At 51.9% G+C, this 24,632-nt stretch overlaps 1 protein-coding gene across 5 annotated transcripts in view; it reads right to left on the bottom strand.

The window, feature by feature from the left end:
- ASTN2 (astrotactin 2) overlaps positions 1–24,632 on the bottom strand; it is a 907,524-nt gene that overhangs the window by 169,049 nt on the left and 713,843 nt on the right. For all 5 annotated transcript variants that reach the window (XM_066367319.1, XM_066367321.1, XM_066367320.1 and 2 more), the window contains one exon: positions 20,468–20,733. In XM_066367319.1, the coding sequence (XP_066223416.1) occupies positions 20,468–20,733 (266 nt within the window). The remainder of the gene's footprint in view (positions 1–20,467; positions 20,734–24,632) is intronic.

Raw genomic sequence — 24,632 nt, 5'->3', positions numbered from 1 at the left:
CATGTGCACATGCTGCCACATTATCCTACAGAAACTGGGAGGGTTTTCCTTTTATTTGGTGCAGATTTCGCATTTTCTATCGTCTTTTGTTGCTTTCCTGTGACCGGTCAAAAGTGCACCATGACTTTACGGACACACTGTAGCTCTCTTTCAAGCATCAGATATAAGAGACGGTTTGGTGGTCCTGTTTGAGCGAAACAACCCAGCTTTGGCCAAGGGTAAATGAGACCAAAATTGTTTCCTTGGCTGAAACTGGACCCATCAGATATGTGTGTGTGTGTGTGGGGGGGGATTGAGATTCCCATGATCATTGGTGTTTCTGAGTGCTTCAACGGGTAAGAGCTACAAAGCTGGACTTGGCTAGGGCGGGTTATCATGTTGAGTGACATGCATGAAGGCCAGAAAAGCAGGGGGAGGGGGGAAGGGAGAAAGAGAGAGACAGAAGGAAGGAACGTAAGTACAGGGAGAATCAGGGGTGGCAGGCTCTAGGACCACCGCTAAGAGAGGCTCCCTGCAGCCGCACTCTGCCCTCGAGTCACACGGGAAGTCTCTATATTACTATAATCAGTTCTCCTTTCCCTTTTGCTTAGAAAGTTTCAGTGGGTTCCTGTTTTTTACCACTAAAAAGCTTTGACTAATGCAAGGATAAACATTCTGCTTCTCAGCCTGGCACATAGTGCCCTTCGTGCAGTGGTGCCAGACGATCTCTGTAACCTCGCACCCCGCCACCACAGCCTGCCCCCCGTCCCGCAGACCAGCGAGCGACATTGCACCACTTGTCATGGACCAGACAGGAAACACACTTTTAGGCCACTGTGTCTTTGCATGTGGTTTCCCACGGCTTAGACCGCCTTTCCTGCATTCTGCCTTTGATCAAATCCTACTCATTCTTTAGGACCCACTACACTACCGCTGCAATCATTTTTAGAAACCCTTCTCCGACTTCCCGGCAGAATTAAAGGCCCCTACTGCACCTTGGGCAACACATCTGTTAGTAAACTACCATATTTTATTGGATTATTTATTTGGATGTCCCTTCTCTCCGCTGAACTTGGAGTTCTTTGCCTTATTGTATCATAAGGCTCCTTGCACAAGGCCTGACTAAGGTACTCCATGAATGTTTGTTGCATGAATAAGTGTTGCGTGGATGAGTGGTAAACTCTGAGGAATAGAAGAAGACTGGGAGCTCTTCTGATGTCCCCTCTATGTCATCCTAGTAGACCTGCTCAGTCATCAGAGCAATAGATTGTGCTTACACTGTTCCAAACTATCTCCAGACCATTTGTCCTGCCTGTCACTGAGCTGATAGCAATTATGAAAGTGATGAATAGCAGACCAATTATGAGCAATAGGAAACATCAGTTATAACTCCAGGGAGAAGACACAGCCATATCAGTAGCTCATCCATCTAACTGTGAGTCATCTTCCCAAGGCATCTTGCCCCGTGACCTTGAACTGCCAAGGGCTTCTTAGTCTCTAGCACAAATCCAAGTTCTTCGGAGGATGGCTCCTCCTCTCAGAGCCTGCCTTCGACAAGGCGTTGTCTGGGGCCCACTCGGTCATGGAAGGGGAAACCTGGACAGGACTCACACGCTTTTCCTAAGTAAAGCCTCTCGCCAAGGATCCCAGCCCCACCCAACAGACAAGACTTGTCTTTTAAGGCCTGTTGTCCTTTGAGAGATAGCAACTCCTCTCCCCTGCGGTAAGAACATCTGGAGATGAGAGGCGGGCGGGAGGGTTTCAAGCGGAGGATGTGTCCAAGACTGCGGAGTTCATGCTGCTAAATGCTCGCTTAAGTTCATGGTGATTTCCTGAATAAAGAACTGTGAAATTTCCCTTCTGTGGCCACTGGTGACCTCATTTTTCCAGTACACCAATTTTCCCTTAGGAGGCATCTGAGGGAGGGAGTCTCTCCAGCTGGTGGGGCTGCCACGGTTGGGCTTGTGGGTGGGGGTAGGGAAAGAAAGGTCAGAGGAGAGGAGGGGACATGCTGGATCTAGCCCCAGACTGATCTTACCTTTGCCTTTGAGAGGGAGCCTCAGATATTTGGTTGAGGTGGCTGTGAAGGGCACAGCATAGAGGTCAAGAGAATGGTCTTTGGAATCAAATCTCTGGGTTCAAATGTTGGTGCTAATCTCTAAATTAACTGACAGAAGTGGCTTCACCTCTCTGTTTCACTTTGCACATGTGTCAAACGGGGATAGGTTGATGCCTCTATCAATAAGGAATGTTATAAGGATCATTTATAAAGTGTCTAAAATAATGCCAGGTCTTCATGGATCCACACATATACATGTATTTGATGATAAATGACTACTGACAAAGTCCTAAACTTAGGGCCTCTCTAGCTGGAATCAAACTGATGAACTTAATAAAGCTGTCATTTATCATTATTTATAGACAAGAGTAATTCTAGACTCATCTATGCTCATAATTATTTTTATTATTTTTAACATTTTTTTTCCAGTGGGGGAAAATATAACATCAGAGCCAACTGCCAGAGACAAGATTCTCTGCTTCTGGGTAAGTACGCCTTGCCTAGTTTCTATGAACCCTTTTCATTTTCTGATCAATGGATGCCTGAGGGTAAGGCAATTGATACTGATTGTGCACCTACCCCATGCTGGCTGCTTTAATCAGGACCAGAGCAGAAGCAGAAGAGAAGAGGAGGAAAGAAAGAGAGGATGGAAGAGGAAGAGAGATGAAGGGAGAGGGAACGAAGTACAGCTAACTCTGATCCAGTGTTTAAATATACTACACACTGCGGAGTGAGTGCTTTGCACACACAATCCATCCACCCTAACAGAGACTATGGTATCCTCACTGCGGCCCTGAGGAATTCAGTTATCGCTCCAGAGTACGTGCAAAATGAGAATGTAAGTCTAGGTTTCCTCTGTTCTTGCACTTCCTTTTCTTTACAGCTATCATCTTACGTAATATCTAGAACCACCCTCGGAAGCAGGATGTCTTAATGTCTCCATCTTACGAATAAGAAAATGGAGCTCAGGTAGGCCAAGTCATCTGTCAATGCCATCTGACAGGTGAGCATACAATCTGGAATTCAAACCTGCATCTGGTTGGCTTGAAATCTGGGGCCCTATAAATGACCTCTCACTAAAACTCGAACATTTCAAAGTGTCACTGATAAATCTGTTCAACTTAAATGGTATTAATATCCTTCTGAAAATAGAAAAGTAAATAAACTCATGTATGTCCATTGCAGGTATACATAAGTATTATGTATAGCAGTAGGTCCTCAAATGATGTCATGTTGTCCTACTTGGTTCCATCACAATGTTGGTGAGATGCCACAGGAGCTTAACTTTTATTTATATCAAATAGACTGTAGTAAAATTGACTGTGTTATACATTGTTTTGTTCTGTGTAATGTTGCAGCACCTCCTGATGGTAAGTGAAGACTTACTGTGCATCAGTATACCTCCCCACAGGTCTATATCTCTACCTTCATCTTCTCCAAGTCCATTCAAAGTGAGTATCTGTACATTCGAGGAGCAGCAACTCTGGGAGAAACACCACAGAGGGATGGACAGAGCCTCACGAGTGTGTACTTGCCTACCCCCAAACAGCTGCCCTGTTTCCATTTCCTGGTATTCCTTCCCAGTTATTTGAAGAGAAGCCATCATTTCTGGAAAAGACTCAGGCTGGGCAAGCTGCAGTTGAAGAGGGCAAGTCCAAGCCCTCTTAAGAGTGGACTGATGATCCTAAAAAAGAGGGTTGAAGAAAGGGCTTTGGACTGAGTTAAGAGTAGTTCTTTGCTGGGTTTTGAAACAAGAACTCTAATTAGATGGTAGAACAGAACCCAGTTTCCAAGGGCCTAAGAAATGACTTACAATGTAAGAACAGGGCAAGCGGTTTGACTGTCAGGGGAGAGGAATGTAAGGAGAGTGGCAGGAAGGGACCTAGAATCCAAGAAAGGCTCCTTATTGATCGAGTGGCTTGCCCTCGATCAGGCCAGAGTGTGCAGACAGCAGCCGATGATGAGGTCATCTCCATAGCTTACATGCTGAGACCACGGGCCCAGAAAAGCCATGTGCTTAAATCCTGCTTCCATAACTACGGGCTATGTGACACGAATATGAAGCTTCTCCTCAGCTTCAGCTTCCTGCAGCCACGCAAAAGTTATAGTTGGGGCCCTGGCTGGTTGGCTCAGCAATAGAGCGTTGGTCAGGTGTGTAGAAGTCCCAGGTTCGATTCCAGGTCAGGGCACACAGGAGAAGCGCCCATCTGCTTCTCCACCCTCCCCCTCTCCTTCCTCTCTGTCTCTCTCTTCCCCTCTCACAGCCAAGGCTCCATTGGAGCAAAGTTGGCCCAGGCGCTGGGGATAGCTCCATGTCCTCCCCTCAGGCACTAGAATGGCTCCGGCCGCAACGGAGCAACGCCCCAAATAGGCAGAGCATCACCCCCTGGTGGGCGTGCTGGGTGAATCCCAGTTGGGTGCTGGCGGGGGTCTAAAAAATGTTATAGTTGGAATACCTACTATGTGTACTAAGGATAGAAACCATGGTGATCCACCGCAAATCCAAAAGTCTGGATGCAAGAGACTTGGCGTCTACCTTTAATTCTGTAGGCAAGTGAGGCTGTCTCTGTGCACTCTGACCTCTTTTCATAAATTACACATCGTTAAGAAGAACGCAGACACACGGGACCATCCCTCAGAGGCTAGGATGGATACTCAGGATGGCTGGGGTAAGACTCAGTCTGAGTAAGACTCAGACTCCTGAGATGAAAACCTCCTGAAGGAAGTGGGGGATGTTTACTGGAAGAAAAGTCCACCCGAGACCTCACGTGTCTTCCAGTTCCTGAAAGACTGTCCCCAAGAACAAGGAGAGAGGACTGACGTTTCTGAGCCGCCTCTACGTGCCAAGCACTGTCACTAAGCACCTGCCATGGACTGTCTTAGTTAATCTATGAAACAACTCCAAGGGGTAGACTGTTATGAATCCCATTTTTTTCAGATGAGAAAACAGAAACCGAAAATTTTAAGCAAATGTGCCCAAAAGCACACAGAAAATTTTGCGGCAAAGCTGATATTTGAACCCCCGTTTCTTGGATTCCAAAACACGGGCTCTACTGGTGAGTCCATAGGTAAGGTGATTTCAGGATAGTGCGAATGGACAGCACTAGACACAGAAGGAACAGGAGATGAATAGGAAAACATCCGACTCCGGAGAGAAGGAGGACGCTCGAACAGCGAGAGCACAGGCTGCTGGGGCGTCACTGAGCAAGGTGTTAGTTGGGAGCTAAAAGCACAGGCTCTTACAAAGCACAGTATAGAAGAACTGTTAATTTGGAGAACATGGAAGAGGTACTGAGGACATTTTTGAGTCCTTCTCTTCCAGAAATACAAACTTTCACATTTACGCATAGAATTACATAATGTCTGAGGTGAGAGAAGTTGATGCAATCATGGCCTGAGTTGATCACGGTGGGGGTCACCCCATTATTTTCTCTACCTTCATGTATTTTATACTTTCCTACACTCAGTAGTTTTGGGGTCTTCTACACAGCAGAAGAACCAGGGATAGAAAGGGCTCCCCCCAAATGGGAAAATCTGGAGATAAAGCAAAACAAAAAGGAAGAGAAACACACAGTCCAGGGAGAAGCCATATTCCCCGAGGATGTCTCTTGAATTTGTGACCTGGAACCATTCTGCTCAGAAAGGCTAGGAGTGACGCGTCTCTGCCGAGCGAGAGCAGGGCAGGCTCTGCAGGGACTGACCGGCTGGGTCACGGGGATGGACCCCTGCTGGTCTCGCTGCCTCCGTCCGGGGAACTGGGAGGCACATCTGGAACGGCTTCTTTTTCTCCTCAGATTGGAGAGAAAAGGACAGAGAGAGCTGGATTGTTTGCGAATTCTCCCTGGGCCCTCAGCATCGCCGCTGACTGATGTTGCCTAATGACCCAAGAAACACCCCCCCACCCCCGTGAGTGGGGCTGTGCTCCAGCTGGGATGGGGCCTGCAGCTCACCCTGTTCCTGGAAGCCCGGGGCCATCTTTGCGGGACACCCTCAGATAAACGGTGGCTGTGTGACAAATGCGTGGTCGGTCATGGGACAGCTGGGAAAGGGATTCCAGGCCTCGCTCTGAGAGTTGTTAGCCCTGTGGGGTTGTGGAGGGTGGTGCCTACGCTTCTGGAGTCTCAGTTTCCTTATCTGTAAAGTGCAGACACACACTGAAACCTCCCCGGGCTTATTGAGACGATGGAGGGAGTCAGTGTACGCAAAAGCAACCTGGAAGCCGACCAGGGCAAGTGGGTAACTCATCCGGCTTCCACTCATCCATTCATTTACTCTCAAAGATCTATTTCTGGAATGTCTACTATCCATCCGGCACCAGATTAAAGCTGTTGGTCAAACGCTGAACAAAAGGTTGGACAGACCCTGGTCCAGTGGAGTCTGTCCCCTAAGGAGTACAAAAATATTATGACTCAATATAAGGAAGGATATTCTAAAAGGGAGAAAACCAGGATGCTTTAGGGGGCCGCTGAGCAAGGTATTAGTGCGAACATTCAAACACAGGCTCCATGGCCTTTGCCAGGAGAGGCAGAAAGGGGTCCAGGAGGTGAGGGTTGAGTAGATGCCTGGCTACGACCTGTGCTCTTGAGTTTACCTGCCTGTTCTTCCTTGCTGGCCCTGCTGTCATCGTTAATGAAAACAGCAAAATGTGGAGGAGGAGACAGAGGAGTCAGACATTAATCAACCAATTACACAACATAAAAGCATAATTAAGAATTACGGTAACTGCTATGGAAGAAAGATAAAAAACATTCAAGCGAATAGTTAACAAGCAAACAGGGGGGTCTTCCCACATCTAGACGTCTCGGCAAGGCAACCGGGTGGGCACGTAGCAGTGAACTCAGAGGACTGAAGTAAGTGGGACAGTGGACCCCGTTTCAAGTAGAGGGAACAGCATGTGCAAGGGCTCTTTGGAATGACAACAGACACTGTTCCGGTATCTTCCAGAAACTGGAAGACCACTGTGACTAAAGCACAGAAAGCCAGGAGGGGCAGAGGTACAGGATGTGTTTTAAGGAGTTGGAAGGGCCAGGCCAAGTAGCCCCTTGTAGGGCATTGCAAACACCTTGGTCTTTATCCTGGGAGCAACTGGAGGCCAGTTAAGGATTTTCATCAGGGAAGTGATGTAAGTTTTAGTTTTGAAAATATCACTCTGGCAAAAAGGAAAAGACTGGATTAGAGGGGGCAAGGCCAGTCAGGAGGCTACAACAATAGTCCAGGCAAGGCTCACTGTTAGCCAGTCAGGAGGCTACAATAGTCCAGGCAAGGCTCACTGTTACCAGTCAGGAGGCTACAATAGTCCAGGCAAGGCTCACTGTTACCAGTCAGGAGGCTACAATAGTCCAGGCAAGGCTCACTGTTACCAGTCAGGAGGCTACAATAGTCCAGGCAAGGCTCACTGTTACCAGTCAGGAGGCTACAATAGTCCAGGCAAGGCTCACTGTTACCAGTCAGGAGGCTACAATAGTCCAGGCAAGGCTCACTGTTACCAGTCAGGAGGCTACAATAGTCCAGGCAAGGCTCACTGTTACCAGTCAGGAGGCTACAATAGTCCAGGCAAGGCTCACTGTTACCAGTCAGGAGGCTACAATAGTCCAGGCAAGGCTCACTGTTACCAGTCAGGAGGCTACAATAGTCCAGGCAAGGCTCACTGTTACCAGTCAGGAGGCTACAATAGTCCAGGCAAGGCTCACTGTTAGCCAGTCAGGAGGCTACAATAGTCCAGGCAAGGCTCACTGTTAGCCAGTCAGGAGGCTACAACAATAGTCCAGGCAAGGCTCACTGTTAGCCAGTCAGGAGGCTACAATAGTCCAGGCAAGGCTTGGACCACCTGGGGTAAAAGTGAACATATTTGAACGACTCTTCAGAAAGAAAAAAAATCTTCAGAATTTGTTGTTAATGGATTATATAGTGTTGGGGGTTTGGGTACAGACAGGAAGAAGTGAGAGGTATCAAAGATATCTTAGGGCTTTCAGGATTCCAAGAACTGAGATTAAAAAAAAAAAAATACTACAAAAGATAGGGAAAGTCATATATGACAAACGAGAAGAAGCCACAATATTTCCATTGGATGGAGGGACTCGACCCTGGAGTGAATGGCGGTGAATTGGTACAGAGAGAAGAAAAAGTCAACTTTTTCAAAAAGTGTGGCCATTAAATAAAGACATGAAGACAGCAGACGGGGAAGGTACTATAAGGCAGTGATAGGGTCAACAGTACACATTAGACTTCCACTTAGCACACTTCATTTAAAGAGTTGAAGGGAGGGAGCAGTAGAGAGAGAGAGAGAGAGAGAGTACCAAACGGAAACAAAACTCAGGAGTCCAGATCAGACGTTGGCTCCCCCAGGTCCTATCTGTAGGACCCTGGGGCCAAGGGATCAAACTTCTCCATGCCTCAGTTTCCCTAATGGGAAAAGAAAGATGATGCTGGAACCCACCAAGCATAATTGAGGAGAAGATTCAGAGACCTAAGTGCATAAAGAGCTGGAGCCGGGCTCCTGGTAAAACTGAAGGGCTCTGTAAATGGTTGTGATTTTGAAAAGTACATGGGAAAGACATTCTGTGTCCTCTTTTCTCACTACATGTGCTAACAGAAGTCAATGTCCCATGTGGTGGGGCGGGGGGGGGGGGGGTGGACGACGACCATAAATGCTCTAATCTCTAACATGCAAAACTGTCTGCATTTGCTAAGTCTGTCTGCCTTGTATATCTTTCTGAATCTGGTAGGCTTCTGGTCTCACGAAATAGCTGCAGTCTCGTTTTGCACGTAGGCAAGCCAAGCGTTAAGTTCCTCTCTTGTAATTGACCGTGAGCATGTTGAGTAACGTGTGGATTATTTCCCCCTTTTCTGCTTTGATCTTCCCTCTCGCCAAGGACTGCCTGATAGTCTGGTTCCTGACCAGTTCACCTCCTTCTCACAACGGCACTGGGGATGATGAGGAAGTGACCCACAATACCAAGGGAGATTTACACCATAAAGCAGCCGGGTCCCTGCAATTCCCCCCTTCCGCTGTAGCTGCTGTTATTAGCCCAAAACTCACATCAAGCCACGTCTTTCTCTTGACCCCAAATCTTGCAGGGCTCCTTGTGTTTAACACGGTCCCCACACACTTCAGCACAGCGTCCAGCCTGGCCCACCGCTAGGCCTCCTGCACATCTCTTTTCCGTCTTCGCTCTCCCCAGTCCCTGGGACCTGTCACCAGAGTGACTTCAGACACAGACATCTCAGCCTGGCTTCCAGCCTCACAGGTCATGAGCTGCGTGAGCTCGGGTCAAGTCCCTCTCTCTCTCAAGCCTCCGGTTTTTGCTTTCGAGTTTGTGGAACAGGTATAACAGGGCACGTACTTCAAATGCGTGGCAGCAGGACAGGAGGGGAGGACACATGTTAATTAATACTCAGAGAGCACTTTCAGATGCCAGGAGGGTAGTTGGCACTCTGTCACAGTGGGGTTTTTCTGTGTATTTCACTCATAGGTGGGATGTAAAACAAAAAGCAACAAGCCAAAAGAAAACAAACTCAGAGATCCAGATGAGAGAATGGTCATCAGAGGGGAAAGATGGTGGGGGGTGGGGGTGGGGGTGGGGGTCTGGAAGAGACGGTCAAGGAGGCCAATACGAGGTGACAGAAGGAGACTAGACTTCAGGTGGTGAGCGCATAATGGAGCGCACAGACAGTGTGTTATAAAGCTGCACGCCTGAAATGTATACAATGTGATTAACCTATGACACCCTGATATATACTGCTCATAAAAAGTAGGGGATATTTTATCACTTCACATTCACTTTGAAATATCCCCTCATATGTTTATGAGCAGTGTATTTAATAACACATTTAAAATAACTGGGGTTTTAGTCTTCTACATGTTTGGCACATAGTATTTGACATAATTCTCTTGCCCCTTTGTGAATTCGCCTTAGTCTATTAGACCAAAGTTTGTCAAACATTTTTTGGTAAAGGACTTGGGCAGTCAACACTTCTGGCTCTGCGTGTCATGCTGTCCCGTGTGGCCACCACTTGGCACCGCCCCTGTGGCGGGAAGGCAGCCTCAGAGGACAGGCAAAGAGATGAGCATGTCTCCGTCTTGAACACAGTGTTTATAGAGACAGGAGGAAGTCTAGTGTCCAACACCAGCCTCCACTAGCTTTGGAATTTTATAGACCTGGGTTCAGCTTCTCCGAGCCTCGGTCTCCTCGTCTGTTTACTCAGGGATAGTAACGGTACTTCCCCCATGCGATGCCAAATGATTAAGTAAGAGAAAGCAGCAAAGCCCTTGGCACCATTCTTGGCGGATAATACAATACATATCTGATGGAGAGTACTCTCTTCGCCATCGGCAGGCCTGCCCCCAGCCATTCCCCCTCTCTGCCCACATCCGCCTTCCCTGCCCCAAGATTCCTGTCCAGGTTCCCCCTTTCGGGGTTTCTCGTTCTCTCTTTTCTCACATGGTTGGAATGCTTATTGTATTGTCTAAAGATAAGTCATGCATTAACCTAGCATATGCAAGTAATCAGTTACTTTTGTGGCTTTTCTGTCTCATCCACCCGACTATGGGCTCCTTGAAGGCCCAATGGATGTCATGGTCCCTCCGGATGGCGGATCCTAGCATCGCACCTGGCACACTCTAAGTATCCGATGCAAGGTGGTAGTGGTGATGGTGAGGGCGGTAGTGACAACGGCAGTGGTGGTGGTGGTCATAATGGGGTGTGTGGGGGGGATACACTCTTGGCTATTCATTCCTTTTCAAAGAACAGTCATTTGGAATTTGCTCCTCAGTCTGGGCCAAGAAGGGCAGAGAGGGAGTAGCTGCTGGGAGTTCAGACGATGCCAACAAGACCGAAATCACACGCGACTCTCCCTTGGGCAGAACAAAAAGAAGAAAAGAGAAAAAGAAACACCTCACATCAGGGGTCAGGAACCTATGGCTCGCGAGCCAGATGTGGCTCTTTTGATGGCTGCACCTGGCTCGCAGACTAATCTTTAATAAAAAAATAATAACGTTAAAAATATAAAACATTCTCATGTATTACAATCCATTCATTTCCTACCGCTCACGTTCATGGTTGCCGGTGACTGGAGCCAATCACAGCTGTCCTCCGGGACAACACCAAATTTTTATTGGATAATGCGTAATGTACACGGGTCGTTGTATGGCTTTCATGGAATTACATTTTAAAATATGTGGCATTCTTGGCTCTCTCAGCCAAAAAGTTTCCAGCCCCCTGCCAAATATGATCAGAAAGCAGGGGACCCATGTGCTAGAAAAGCATTGTACAGCAATGCTCTAGACAGCATTATACAGTCTTCAAAACAACAGCCGGTGGCCTCCTCGTTTTCCTACAGGAGAGCCCGGTGGGAAGGTTAGCACCACCCGTGTCACCAACCAGGAGACTGAGCCTCCGAGAGACGGCATTTCCCAGCTCAGAGGTCACGCCTGACCCCCTCAAATTCAGACGTGGCTACGTGACCTGGAGCAAGTCACGCTTCGTCTCCCGGTCTCGGTTCTACTCTCGGTCCAGTAAAGAGGCTGATCCAGGAAACCAACGGGCTGTGGTTCGAACAGTCCCCTCGCCTCATCAACGCGGTGGCGCCGGGAGAGAGTCCCAGGTGGGCCTCCCTTCCTCTTCCCAAAGTGAATGTGAGGAGTAAGACTGGAAATATCTCGGGACAAAAAGAAGTTGCAGGTCCCAGGATGCCTCTTCCAAACCTCAAACTACGTCTCTCATTTCCAGGGTAGAAGGTAGATCTGACCTCCTCCCGAGGCCGGAGGGGAGTCTGGGTAAAGATAAACTGTGGTTCTCCTCATACAGACAAAGACAGACACCAGAGCAGCAGAAACATTCACAGCCAGCGTCATAGAAAAATCAAGGATGGAGCCTCGGTGTCACAGGTGTCCCAATTCTCTAGTTCTCCCCCCAAAAAACACTTCACCCCAACATGGGTAGGGGTAGATACAATACTCCCTACTTTTTACACCTGAGAGAAAGTGAGGTCACTCAGACAGACGGTTGGGCAGCGATGGAATTCAAACCCAGCTCGGCCCGGCTTCGCACCAGGACACTGTTCCGATCCCCACACTTGGGGTCTCTTCCTTTTCTTCACCCAACAGCTAAATTCACAGCCACACACAGTCTTGTACAGTAAGTACTCCTGATATCTAGCCAAGCTCTGCGGCTTTGGGCTCTGTATGGGTCATTTCATAGGTGAAGGAAGGAGATTTACATATTAATCAAAATCTCCATCATAAAGACTTTTTCCTGCTTTGCTTGTTCAAAACCACAGCGTGCAGCTGACTGCTGGGTTCTGTCCCAGCTGGGGCAGGAGGCCCTGGTCCTTTCCCATGTGTTCACGGCAGTGGACCCAAGGGACACTCAACACCCAAAGGAGCTAGGGTCCAGTGGTCCCGAGGCGATCACAGTACTCCCAGGCCCTGGTCCAGAATCCAAGACCAGGATGGCCCCACAAACCTCAGGCAAGTCATACCCGCTGTCTGACGCTCCTGACTGTGTCATAAAACAGGACTCAGGGGCTGACCAACTCAGAACCTCAGAGGATTCACGGAGTCAGGAGTTCTCACCTAGAAGAACAGTTCCATCCTGCATTGGAAGGTCTAGAGCAGGAGGAGGAGGGAGGAATTTTATTCAGAGTTAATCCCACCTAGGGTATTCCTTACCTACAGACTATGAGGTCCAGAACTGTTTAGGAAGTGAACCAATGCTCCTAAATTCCCATCATTTGTGAGCTGCCCTTCAAGGGTTAGCCAGCGACTCCGCCCACACAGAACACAGGTTTTAGACGCCGTGTCCCTCGCACTTTGGGCGTCTGCAGCGTTATCAAGCACTGCCTAGAAGGGAAGGTACCAGAGGCAGCTCAGAACAAGGAAGGGGCCAATTCAGACAAATAGCATTTTTTACCACTACAGAAAAAGTTGGGCCGTTCCATACTTTGTGCCAGGGACCATGCATTCATGATCTCATGTGATTCCCATGAAGTAGGGTTCAGGAGTTCCCGTTTTACAGATGTGGAAACTGAGGTCTGGAGAGGTCACTCAGCACCAGACAGTGAATAGGGGATGGAGGCGGGATTCCACTGCAAGCTGGGTGGGATGCGGAGCCTACACTATGTGATGCTGCGTAGAAAGGAACTCACTCGTTCTACCCGGATTTTCCAGGCAGGAAAAGAAAGGCCCAGAATGAAGAGGACTTGCCCCAGCCCTGCTGTGACCGAGCCGTGTGTCAGAGTCCGGGCTCCCTTGTGTCTGTGCAGATGGGCTCTGCCACCCGCTGCAGAGAGAGGCAGGGAGGTGGACAAGCCCTGGGGGAAGGAGTGATGGGGTTTGGGAAGAGGTACAAAAACAACGGAGACAATGAGAGCGGCTGCCTTCTCATCACACCAGCCTCCTCAGCGGCCACCGTCTCTCCTCCGGGATCACGTCCAGACCCGCGGTGGGGCTGTGCTACCCACTCCCACCACAGCCCGGCCCCGTGGAAATGCCTAGGACACCACAGCCCCCAGACCGCCGTGAGACCTCACCCAGGCCTGTCACAGGGTTGGAGCGTGGGGCGAAGAACCAGCAGCCGCGGTGGGGGGCCGGCGCTAGTCGGCCAGTGCTCGTGTTCCTGGGTGGGGGGCCGGCGCTAGTCGGCCAGTGCTCGTGTTCCTGGGTCGGGGGGGCTGGCGCTAGTCGGCCAGTGCTCGTGTTCCTGGGTCGGGGGGGCTGGCGCTAGTCGGCCAGTGCTCATGTTCCTGGGTGGGGGGGGCCGGCGCTAGTCGGCCAGTGCTCGTGTTCCTGGGTCGGGGGGGCTGGCGCTAGTCGGCCAGTGCTCGTGTTCCTGGGTCGGGGGGGCAGGCGCTAGTCGGCCAGTGCTCGTGTTCCTGGGGGGGGGGCTGGCGCTAGTCGGCCAGTGCTCATGTTCCTGGGTGGGGGGCCCGTCGGCCAGTGCTCGTGTTCCTGGGTCGGGGGGGCTGGCGCTAGTCGGCCAGTGCTCGTGTTCCTGGGTCGGGGGGGCTGGCGCTAGTCGGCCAGTGCTCGTGTTCCTGGGTCGGGGGGGCAGGCGCTAGTCGGCCAGTGCTCGTGTTCCTGGGGGGGGGCTGGCGCTAGTCGGCCAGTGCTCGTGTTCCTGGGTCGGGGGGGCTGGCGCTAGTCGGCCAGTGCTCATGTTCCTGGGTGGGGGGCCCGTCGGCCAGTGCTCGTGTTCCTGGGTGGGGGGCCGGCGCTAGTCAGCCAGTGCTCCTGTTCCTGGGTGGGGGGCCGGCGCTAGTCGGCCAGTGCTCCTGTTCCTGGGTGGGGGGCTGGCGCTAGTCGGCCAGTGCTCCTGTTCCTGGGTGGGGGGCCGGCGCTAGTCGGCCAGTGCTCCTGTTCCTGGGTGGGGGGCCGGCGCTAGTCGGCCAGTGCTCCTGTTCCTGGGTGGGGGGCCGGCGCTAGTCGGCCAGTGCTCCTGTTCCTGGGTGGGGGGCCGGCGCTAGTCGGCCAGTGCTCCTGTTCCTGGGTGGGGGGCCGGCGCTAGTCGGCCAGTGCTCGTGTTCCTGGGTGGGGGGCCGGCGCTAGTCGGCCAGTGCTCATGTTCCTGGGTGGGGGGCCGGCGCTAGTCGGCCAGTGCTCGTGTTCCTGGGTGGGGGGCCGGCGCTAGTCGGCCAGTGCTCCTGTTCCTGGGTGGGGGGCCGGCGCTAGTCGGCCAGTGCTCCTGTTCCTGGGGGGGGGGCCGGCGCTAGTCGGCCAGTGCTCCTGTTCCTGGGTGGGGGGCCGGCGCTAGTCGGCCAGTGCTCGTGTTCCTGGGTGGGGGGCCGGCGCTAGTCGGCCAGTGCTCCTGTTCCTGGGTGGGGGGCCGGCGCTAGTCGGCCAGTGCTCCTGTTCCTGGGTGGGGGGCCGGCGCTAGTCGGCCAGGGCTCGTGTTCCTGGGTGGGGGGGCCCGTCGGCCAGTGCTCGTGTTCCTGGGTGGGGGGCCGGCGCTAGTCGGCCAGTGCTCGTGTTCCTGGGTGGGGGGCCGGCGCTAGTCGGCCAGGGCTCGTGTTCCTGGGTGGGGGGGCCCGTCGGCCAGTGCTCGTGTTCCTGGGTCGGGGGGGCCGGCGCTAGTCGGCCAGTGCTCGTGTTCCTGGGTGGGGGGCCGGCGCTAGTGGGCCAGGGCTCGTGTTCCTGGGGGGGGGGCCGGGGCTAGTCGGCCAATGCTCGTGTTCCTGGGTGGGGGGGCTGAGCGGGCCGTGCTTGGGCTGGGATACGCACCCCCGTGCTCGCCTGCCTCCACTCCCCAGCACTGCCCGTGGAGCTGCCCCTCAGTCCCGGCCCCCGCCACGCTGGATGCCACACAGGTCCTCAGGGAGAGAGGCCGTGTCCGCCATTCTTCAGGTCTTGGCAGGAGCTGGGCCACAACCTTGCCTGTGCTCAGGCTCTTCCCCTACCCTCAGCCCAGTTCTCCGATTCACGTTAGGTATCTGACCCCCAGAGACTCAGGTTCAATGTCACTTCCTCAGGGGAAACCCTCCCCTGACCCCACAAGGCCCCTGGTTCCACATTTTCAAATCACGTCCCTGGTCTTTTCTTGGTGCTTAGTACAATCTGCCTTTACTTGTGTGTGGGCCTGTTTCAATCATATCTGTCTTCTCCACAAGCCTGTCAACTCCATGAAGATAAGGACCATGTCTACTAGGTATACTCTTCACTTCTCAGGGTGTGACACGGTACTTGCACACAGTAGGTGCTCAGAAATACACACTGAATTAATGCATCAGTGACTACTGCTCCCAGAGCTCCAGACCTCCTGTAAGGAGAACAGTGACACCTAGTGGCCACGTTCACACCCTCGGGCCGCAGGAAGACCTCCCTGAATTTCCAGAGGTAAGTATTGTACTCATGCTAAGGGAAGCAGGCACAGAATTCAGACCTGGGTTAATCTGACTCCAAAGCAAAGAAGAAAGGAACTGTCACTCCTCTGCTACCACACATGTGCCAAGGACACATCACAGAAGTCCCAGGAGTGAGCTAGGATTGAGATTATAGTCCAGGGGTAGTCAACCTTTTTATACCTACTGCCCACTTTTGTATCTCTGTTAGTATATAGTAAAATTTTCTAACTGCCCACCAGTTCCACAGTAATGGTGATTTATAAAGTAGGAAAGTAACTTTACTTTATAAAATTGATAAAGCAGAGTTACAGCAAGTTAAAGTATATAATAATAATTACTTACCAAAGCATATAATAATAATTACTTACCAAGTACTTTATGTCGGATTTTCGCTAAGTTTGGCAGAATAAATCTTTATGAAGCAACTTACTATACTTAAATCTATCTTTTTATTTATACTTTGGTTGCTCCGCTACCATCCTCCATGAAAGTTGGAACGCCCCCTAGTGGGCGGTAGGGACTAGGTTGACTACTACGGTTATAGACGAAGAGAGAGTGGCCCAGAGCGTAGCCGTTAGGGCAAGCTCACAGAGCAGGACCTGGGAACATTAACGGCCTCCCTCACCTGGGCAGCTGAGCAGGGAGAGCTCACCCGCCCCCACCGAGGTGCAGTGTAGGGCTGAGCTATCCCCGCACAGCTACCAAGGTGCTGCTTTTTCCAACCTCGCTGGCACAACGCTGGTCGGACCAACCTTGGTATTCGCTGGAAGCTTCAACGGCCTCCATGGGTCTCCCTGCATCCACTCTTACATTTATACAACCGACTCTCACCCTGAAGCCAGAGGTGTGGGTAGATGTGCATGTTTGGCTTTTCTACTGCTGTTACTTTGGGGAGCTCTGATGCACACACAGAATTGAGATTATTGGTTCTTCTTGGTCCATGACTCAAGCGCACTGTTGTACCACACATGGTTAGACTTCATCTCACATCCAGTTAGTGTCCATCAGTTAGCTGGTTTTAGTGCTCCGACAGACTCCCACGGGTCCACCGCCCAAAACGCCAGCTAGGGATGCGATTATTGAAGTGTAACGAACGCTCTCTCGTGACATCACCCCGCCTCCCCTGATTCAAGATCGCCACCACCCTAAATCCTACGGTCATCGTTGCCTTGATTCCATTTTTTAAATGGTTTATTGCGCCTGTATCAGGAGCATACGTATGTATCTTTCTTAACGTAAAAATAGTAGAAATATCATGCTATTTAAAAAATGTATCTTTGGGATTTATTTTCTTCATTTGATACTGTGTTCATTCATCTCATGTCTCACTACAGCTCACTCATTCTGGCTGTTGGACTGGATCCCATTGCGTACACATGCCACACCTTCACTCCATGCCACGGAAGGTCACCTGGCTTCCAGAGGGCTCCTTCCGCCACGCAGACCTAATCCCGTCAGCCTCCTGCTGGTCGTGTCTCTTCAGCGTTCCAAAGCCCTCCAGACAGGGTCCAGACTCCATGAGGTAGCTTACAATATCCTACCTGACCAGGCTCCTCAGGGACCCTCTGGCCTCATCTCCGCTCCTCTCGCTCACCTTAGGCTTAGTCCTGGAGAACTGCTTTCCGTCTTTGTCCAGATGCTGTCCCTTTCTGCCTGAGGTTGTCTACCTGACACTGTTATCCTCATTGCCTCTTGGTCCTCTATGAGGCCTTACCCGATCTGTCTGTTACCACCCTCTGGCCCTCACTCAGCCCAGCGCGATGCTACGAGAGAGGTACATAACCCACAGCGTCCTACGGACAGGGTCGGTGGTCTGCCCCCTTGTCTCCCTTGGAGGTTCCGGGCTGTCAGAATGTCTCTGCAGAGAGAAAAGTGGGGACCAAGTAGCAATGCTTTATCTACCCTTCTCCTCCTCACGGAAAGAGTGGCAACACCACTCTTGGTTTTATGGACTGGGGCTCCTGAAGACTGCATTTGGAAAACATGTGTCGTGAACACAAGTTTGTAAACCAGTGAGCCACACCGTGCCTCTGGTCCCCTTGAGCCCTGACACGTTGTCACTGAAAGTGAGAGAGGCGGGAGGCACACAGAGGTGCTCTAATCTCCCAGTTAGGCATGTTGTCTCTGGGGCAAACTGACTTCCAGGAAATCACTAAATATCTTCGAGATTTCCTCACTTGTAAAGCAGGTATGACATTAAAATAAGCCATATGGAATTGCCATGGTTACAAATAAAAATACAGTCTAATGCCTGCAATGCCATGTGAATCCACCCAATATTTATAAGAAAAACACAGGTTTGAAGAGTGCTTTAAATAAGATATTCCAAGTACAGAACTGAGGCGGATACTACTAGCTTCTAATCAGACCCCCGTCTTCTCCTAGAGCCACAAACGAAACCCAGTGCCCTATGCCACCGCAGACAGGGGGCGCCATGGCTGGACCCCCGCCCAGGGGACTGGAGCTGAAAGGATGACTGCCCTATGCCACCGCAGACAGGGGGCACCATGGCTGGGCCCCCGCCCAGGGGACTGGAGCTGAGACGATGACTGCCCTATGCCACCGCAGACAGGGGGGCCATGGCTGGGCCCCCGCCCAGGGGACTGGAGCTGAAAGGATGTCTGCCCTGTGCCACCGCAGACAGGTGGCGCCATGGCTGGGCCCCCGCCCAGGGGACTGGAGCTGAAAGGATGTCTGCCCTGTGCCACCGCAGACAGGTGGCGCCATGGCTGGGCCCCCGCCCAGGGGACTGGAGCTGAGACGATGACTGCCCTATGCCACCGCAGACAGGGGGGCCATGGCTGGGCCCCCGCCCAGGGGACTGGAGCTGAAAGGATGTCTGCCCTGTGCCACCGCAGACAGGGGGCGCCATGGCTGGGCCCCCGCCCAGGGGACTGGAGCTGAAAGGATGTCTGCCCTAGGCCACCGCAGACAGGGGGCGCCATGGCTGGGCCCCCGCCGAGGGGACTGGAGCTGAAAGGATGACTGCCCTGTGCCACCGCAGACAGGGGGCGCTGTGGCTGGGCCCCCGCCGAGGGGACTGGGGCTGAAAGGATGACTGCCCTATGCCACCGCAGACAGGGGGCGCCATGGCTGGGCCCCCGCCCAGGGGACTGGAGCTGAGACGATGACTGCCCTATGCCACCGCAGACAGGGGGCGCCACGGCTGGACCCCCGCCCAGGGGACTGGAGCTGAGACGATGACTGCCCTATGCCACCGCAGACAGGGGGCGCCATGGCTGGGCCCGTGCCGGGGGGACTGGAGCTGACACATGTCTGCCCTAGGCCACCACAGACAGGGGGCGCCATGGCTGGGCCCCCGCCCAGGGGACTGGAGCTGAGACGATGACTGCCCTAGGCCACCGCAGACAGGGGGCGCCGTGGCTGGGCCCCCGCCCAGGGGACTGGAGCTGAGACGATGACTGCCCTAGGCCACCGCAGACAGGGGGCGCCATGGCTGGGCCCCTGCCGGGGGGACTGGAGCTGACACATGTCTGCCCTAGGCCACCGCAGACAGGGGGCGCCGTGGCTGGGCCCCTGCCGGGGGGACTGGAGCTGACACATGTCTGCCCTAGGCCACCGCAGACAGGGGGCGCCGTGGCTGGGCCCCTGCCGGGGGGACTGGAGCTGACACATGTCTGCCCTAGGCCACCGCAGACAGGGGGCGCCACGGCTGGGCCCCTGCCCAGGGGACTGGAGCTGAAACATGTCTGCCACGCTCTCAGCCCTGGCCCGTTTAGACTGCTCATGTGCAATCACGTGTTCTTTCTCTATCCATGTCAACTGTGGAAACATCAGGCTGATAGAGCACAAGATTGCAGAAGCTGGATCCCTGAACTACTTACTGCTCAGAGTAAAGCTATCCATCAAAAATAAAAATAAAAAATCTGTTTGGGACTCTGCACAAACAAGAACTAACCTCTAAAGTACAAAGCCGGCCCTGGCCGGTTGGCTCAGCGGTAGAGCGTCGGCCTGGCGTGCGGGGGGACCCGGGTTCAATTCCCGGCCAGGGCACATAGGAGAAGCGCCCATTTGCTTCTCCACCCCCCCCCTCCTTCCTCTCTGTCTCTCTCTTCCCCTCCCGCAGCCAAAGCTCCATTGGAGCAAAGATGGCCCCGGGCGCTGAGGATGGCTCCTTGGCCTCTGCCCCAGGCACTAGAGTGGCTCTGGTTGCGGCAGAGCGACACCCCAGAGGGGCAGAGCATCGCCCCCTGGTGGGCAGAGCGTCGCCACTGGTGGGCGAGCCGGGTGGATCCCGGTCAGGCGCATGCGGGAGTCTGTCTGACTGTCTCCGTTTCCAGCTTCAGAAAAATACAGAAAAATAAATAAATAAATAAATGAAGTACAAAGCCATATGGAGGTTTGAGGGCTTGTCAGTTATAGCAGCTAGTGTCAGCAGGCTACAGATGTACATGAACACGCTAAGACTTCAGTAAATGCTAGTCACGATGATGAGGATGATGAGGATGACAACGACGAAGACGGTGGCAATGACGGCAATCCCGCCAGACGAAGGGCCCATGGGGCAGGAGGTAGGTAGGAGGGCTGGTACTCGGATGTGACATGTGACACGTGGCTGTGTTGGGGGCTCACCTCCTTGGTGCCGTTGTCTGGGATGAGGGTGTAAAGCGGCACCACACGGTTGATCTCCAGCAGCACCGGCGTGGGGCTGAGCTGTTCCTTGCCCGGTCGGCGGCACAGGTGGCAGGTAGACGGGCAGCGGCCTTTCTCCTCGCAGCGGATCTCCACCCCTGAGATGAGCTGGTCATCCGAGAGCATCTGGGCCGTCAGCAGCCCCGAGAGGTAGGTGATGAAGGGCAGGGACTTGAGCTCCTTCTTGCTGCCCAGCTCCGTGGTCTCTGCAGGAGAGGGAGACAGACACTCAGCACTGTCCAAAGTGTCGAACTCCCGACCCACGCCGAGTCCAGCGTGGGAAGGAGCTGTATCGACTGGGAAGGGAGGAAAGACGGTGGACTGGTGCGTTCACGATGCTTTGTGAAGAGTACGGGCCCGAGGGTTCGGAGACTAAGCGCAGTCCTGTTCTACTATTTACATTAAACAGCCCCCTTGTTCTCTCTGGGCCTCCCTTTCTCTATATTTAAAGATGGTAGGTTGGACGACATCATTCTCAAGGACCTTGCAAAATGTTAACATTCAAAGATGTCTTTCCCCAAACAGAAATTCCTTTCTGTCTGCCCCCAGTTTACAGAATTTATACCTCTCTTTCATGAACTTTCTGCAGTCCTATATTTTTCATGAAGTCCCATGTAAATTGGGGAAATACAAGCTTAGAAGGCAAGTCCATTTCAGTTTAAATCTCAATTATATTTGATAATATCAATGCAATCTTGGGCGCGGGGGTGGGGGGGGGAATCTCTTCATCTCCAAGAGCCTGTAGCAATCAATTCTGTAAAATGGAATCAATAATACCGAAACAATTGATGAATGTGATAGAAGGAGGGAGACCTGTCTGGAAAAGACATTATTCCTCCTACCTTCCTCTGCTCGTCTGTCCCCTGGTTCAGACTCTTCTCCTGTCTTATTCTTCACACGCACACTGAGGGCTGAGTCACGCACGCTCCATTCTGTGCGTCTCTTTTGAGCCGCACAACTAGCGCCTCCCACCTCTGTGCCTTTGCTCGCCCTGTCCTACTTACCCCTCTGCCTCTCCGCATCTTTACCACCCATCAAGGCTCCATTCCAAGGCGACCCTCTTCAGGAAGCCTCTCCTCCTCACCCCAGTCCTCCTTCTCTGAAGAAGTATTTCCACTCATCAGACTTTGTCTTGTCAGAGCTCACTGTCTCATCCCGTTTTCTGCGGACCTCTCCAACCACAGGATGAGGTCTTAGAGATCAGGGGCCATGTCGCCCACTCCTGTCCTTCCCCGCCTCTTCTTCAGTGCCTCGCCTGGTGCTAAGGATGGAGTTGAGACTTCATCAAAGAGGGAAGAGGACAAAACTCTGAATGGCTAGAATGACATTCTAAAGGCTCCAAAATTCTCCTGGGGAATTCTAGAGGCCCCAGGAAGCAATCTCAGCAGCTACTTGCAGAGGGCAAGAGGAAAACCAGGCAGGCAGAAGAACTCTGAACCCACATCTCAACTTCAAACAGAGCAGTGCCACTTTTGACTGCTTTATAGACTGGCCTTCTGCATCAGAGTTCATAAGAAAGGAGTCAGTGGCTATCTCAAAAAGCTTAAAGAAGGCCCTGGCCGGTTGGCTCAGTGGTAGAGAGTCGGCCTGGCGTGCGGAAGTCCCGGGTTCGATTCCCGGCCAAGGCACACAGGAGAGGCGTCCATTTGCTTCTCCACCCCTCCCCCTCTCCTTCCTCTCTATCTCTCTCTTTCCCTCCCGCAGCCAAGGCTCCATTGGAGCAAAGATGGCCCGGGCGCTGGGGATGGCTCCTTGGCCTCTGCCCCAGGCGCTAGAGTGGCTATGGTCGCAACAGAGCGATGCCCCAGGGGGGCAGAGCGTCGCCCCCTGGTGGGCAGAGCGTCGCCCCCTGGTGGGCATGCCAGGTGGATCCCGGTCGGGCGCATGCGGGAGTCTGTCTGACTGTCTCTCCCCGTTTCCAGCTTTAGGAAAAAAAAAAAAAAGCTTAAAGAAGAAAAGTGATTTACCCACCCCAGAGGGTCCCAGTTGCATTACAGACTATACGAACAGTATCTTCAAAGTTGTACAATGCGCAGTCTGAGTGGCAAAACAGGGGGAGCCCTGTACTCAGGAGACAGAGCTGGTCACAGATGGCTGCTTCTTCTAAGCCTGGTAAAGTCAAGGCAAGCTCCTGCCACAGTGGAAACAGGGGCCCTGGGCACCGAGGCCTGGCAGCAAATGAAGGGTTGTGTCCTGCTCTTGCTCTGGGCTTGCAGTGACACGCAGCTGAACTGGAAACGGGCTTGCCAATTAGAAATACAAATAAATGCAGCCTTCATTCATTACTCCCTGGGCCCTCAGGCCCGGGATCTGGGCTCCACCTTTTCTGTCTGGCTGTCAGCAAATGCTTGTGAGCATCAGATCAAAGGCTCTGGGGGAGGAAGACAAGGCCTATTCCAGCTAACCAATCCTTCAGAGGGATTAAAGATGGGTAGTTACTAAGATAAACAAAACAAAGCGAAGGCATCTCAGCAGCTGGGGAGATGGAGACAGTCTGCTCTACAGACACATGGAAAGAAGATGACTTTGGGAACTGCAGGCCAGAGGGACAGTTTGGGAGGAAAAAGAATGACTTCAAACCTGGGAGTGAATAATAACTGTTCAAAGGTGAAGGGGGAGGGGAACTAGAGCCGCAAGGACATCAGGGAGCCGTTAGCACACACTCTGACCTAGAGGACAGGCGTCTGTGGCCCATGGGTCAAATCCAGCCCTCTGCCTGCTATTGTAAATAAAGTTTTATTGGAATAGAGCCACCCTCATTCTTTTTATTGACTATGGCTACAATAGCAGAATTGAGTATTTGCAACAAAGACTGCACGGTCCACAGTGCCTAAAGTATTTACTCTCTGATCCTTTGCAGAAGAAGTTTGGAAACTTCTGCTCTAGCCTTAGGTTATAGATGGGAAAACAGAGTCTCAGAGAGAGGTCCACCTACAGCCAAACAAGAATACGGAAGAATGAGGGGTTAAAGTAAAAGCTTTGGAATTAATTAGCCCATCAATACACTCGGATTGTGTGTCTCTAAGGGAAATAAATAAAGAAACTTTTTTTAAAACTATTGAAAAGAACACCTTTGATAAAATACTAATTGAACAAAACTGCCCCATCAAAAAAAAATTCCATTGATTTGAGAGAGAAAGAGAAACATCAACTTCTCTTAGTTGTTCCAGTTAGTTGGGTGCTCACTGATTGCTTCTCGTACATGCCCTGACCGGGGATGGAACCCGCGACCTCTGTGTACCGGGCGGATACTTTATCCACTAAGCAACCTGCCTAAGGTCCAATCCTCTCATTTTAAACAAGAGAAACTTGAGTACCAAAAAAGGAGAATAACTTTCCAAGGTCACTCGGAGAGTTGTGAGTCTTTCTGCACATGACCCCAGTCTGTTTGGTAATCAGTTCACCACTTCAACCCTTGTTCTTATCCTTTATTTTAAAATGCAGATGGCCTGCCCTCACAGCACCTTGTCACAGGCACACGATTTAACTGAGAAGGAATGCCATGTGGTGCTGGGAGTAAAAATTTCCTTTGATCAAACAAACATCCATAGACATTGGGTTAAAGCTGTAACTACCCATTTAACAACAAAACAACCTACAGATCTTTGCTGGTCTGCTTCTGTCTAGTAAATCTTTAGTTTTTCAACCTATCAGGTCAACGAGTGGGGTTAAAAGCCCAGAGACTGGGCTGAAAACTGCACGGAAGTAAGCAGTACAGAATTCACAGCCGAACTCGAGGGTTGGCTTTGCAAAAGGAGGGCACATGGGTATGATCTGATCCAGCTCTGCTGCTGACCAGGTAAGGAACCCAATACCTTAGACGGAGAAAGGAGTCTGCCTCTGCGTCCCATGCACAGTTATTGACAATGACTCTTTTCGTAAAGATTGTGTCCTGCCTGAGTTATGATCTGGATGACAGTTGCAACAGGGAAGACCATTAGCCATTCTACTAATTATTCCTCTGCAGACAGTACAATTGCTAAGGCTAATTGCCTCTGACCCAACCTCACTCTGTGGCTAAAGTCACCTTTTTAAAAGGTGAAACCTATATTCTCCATCAACTTAGAACTCTTCTGTGGCAGTCTACTGCTCTTAGGAGCAAAGA

The sequence above is a fragment of the Saccopteryx leptura genome, chromosome 2, assembly GCF_036850995.1.
Source record: "Saccopteryx leptura isolate mSacLep1 chromosome 2, mSacLep1_pri_phased_curated, whole genome shotgun sequence".
Lineage (NCBI taxonomy): Eukaryota > Metazoa > Chordata > Mammalia > Chiroptera > Emballonuridae > Saccopteryx > Saccopteryx leptura.
This window is presented reverse-complemented; position numbering and strand designations above follow the sequence as displayed.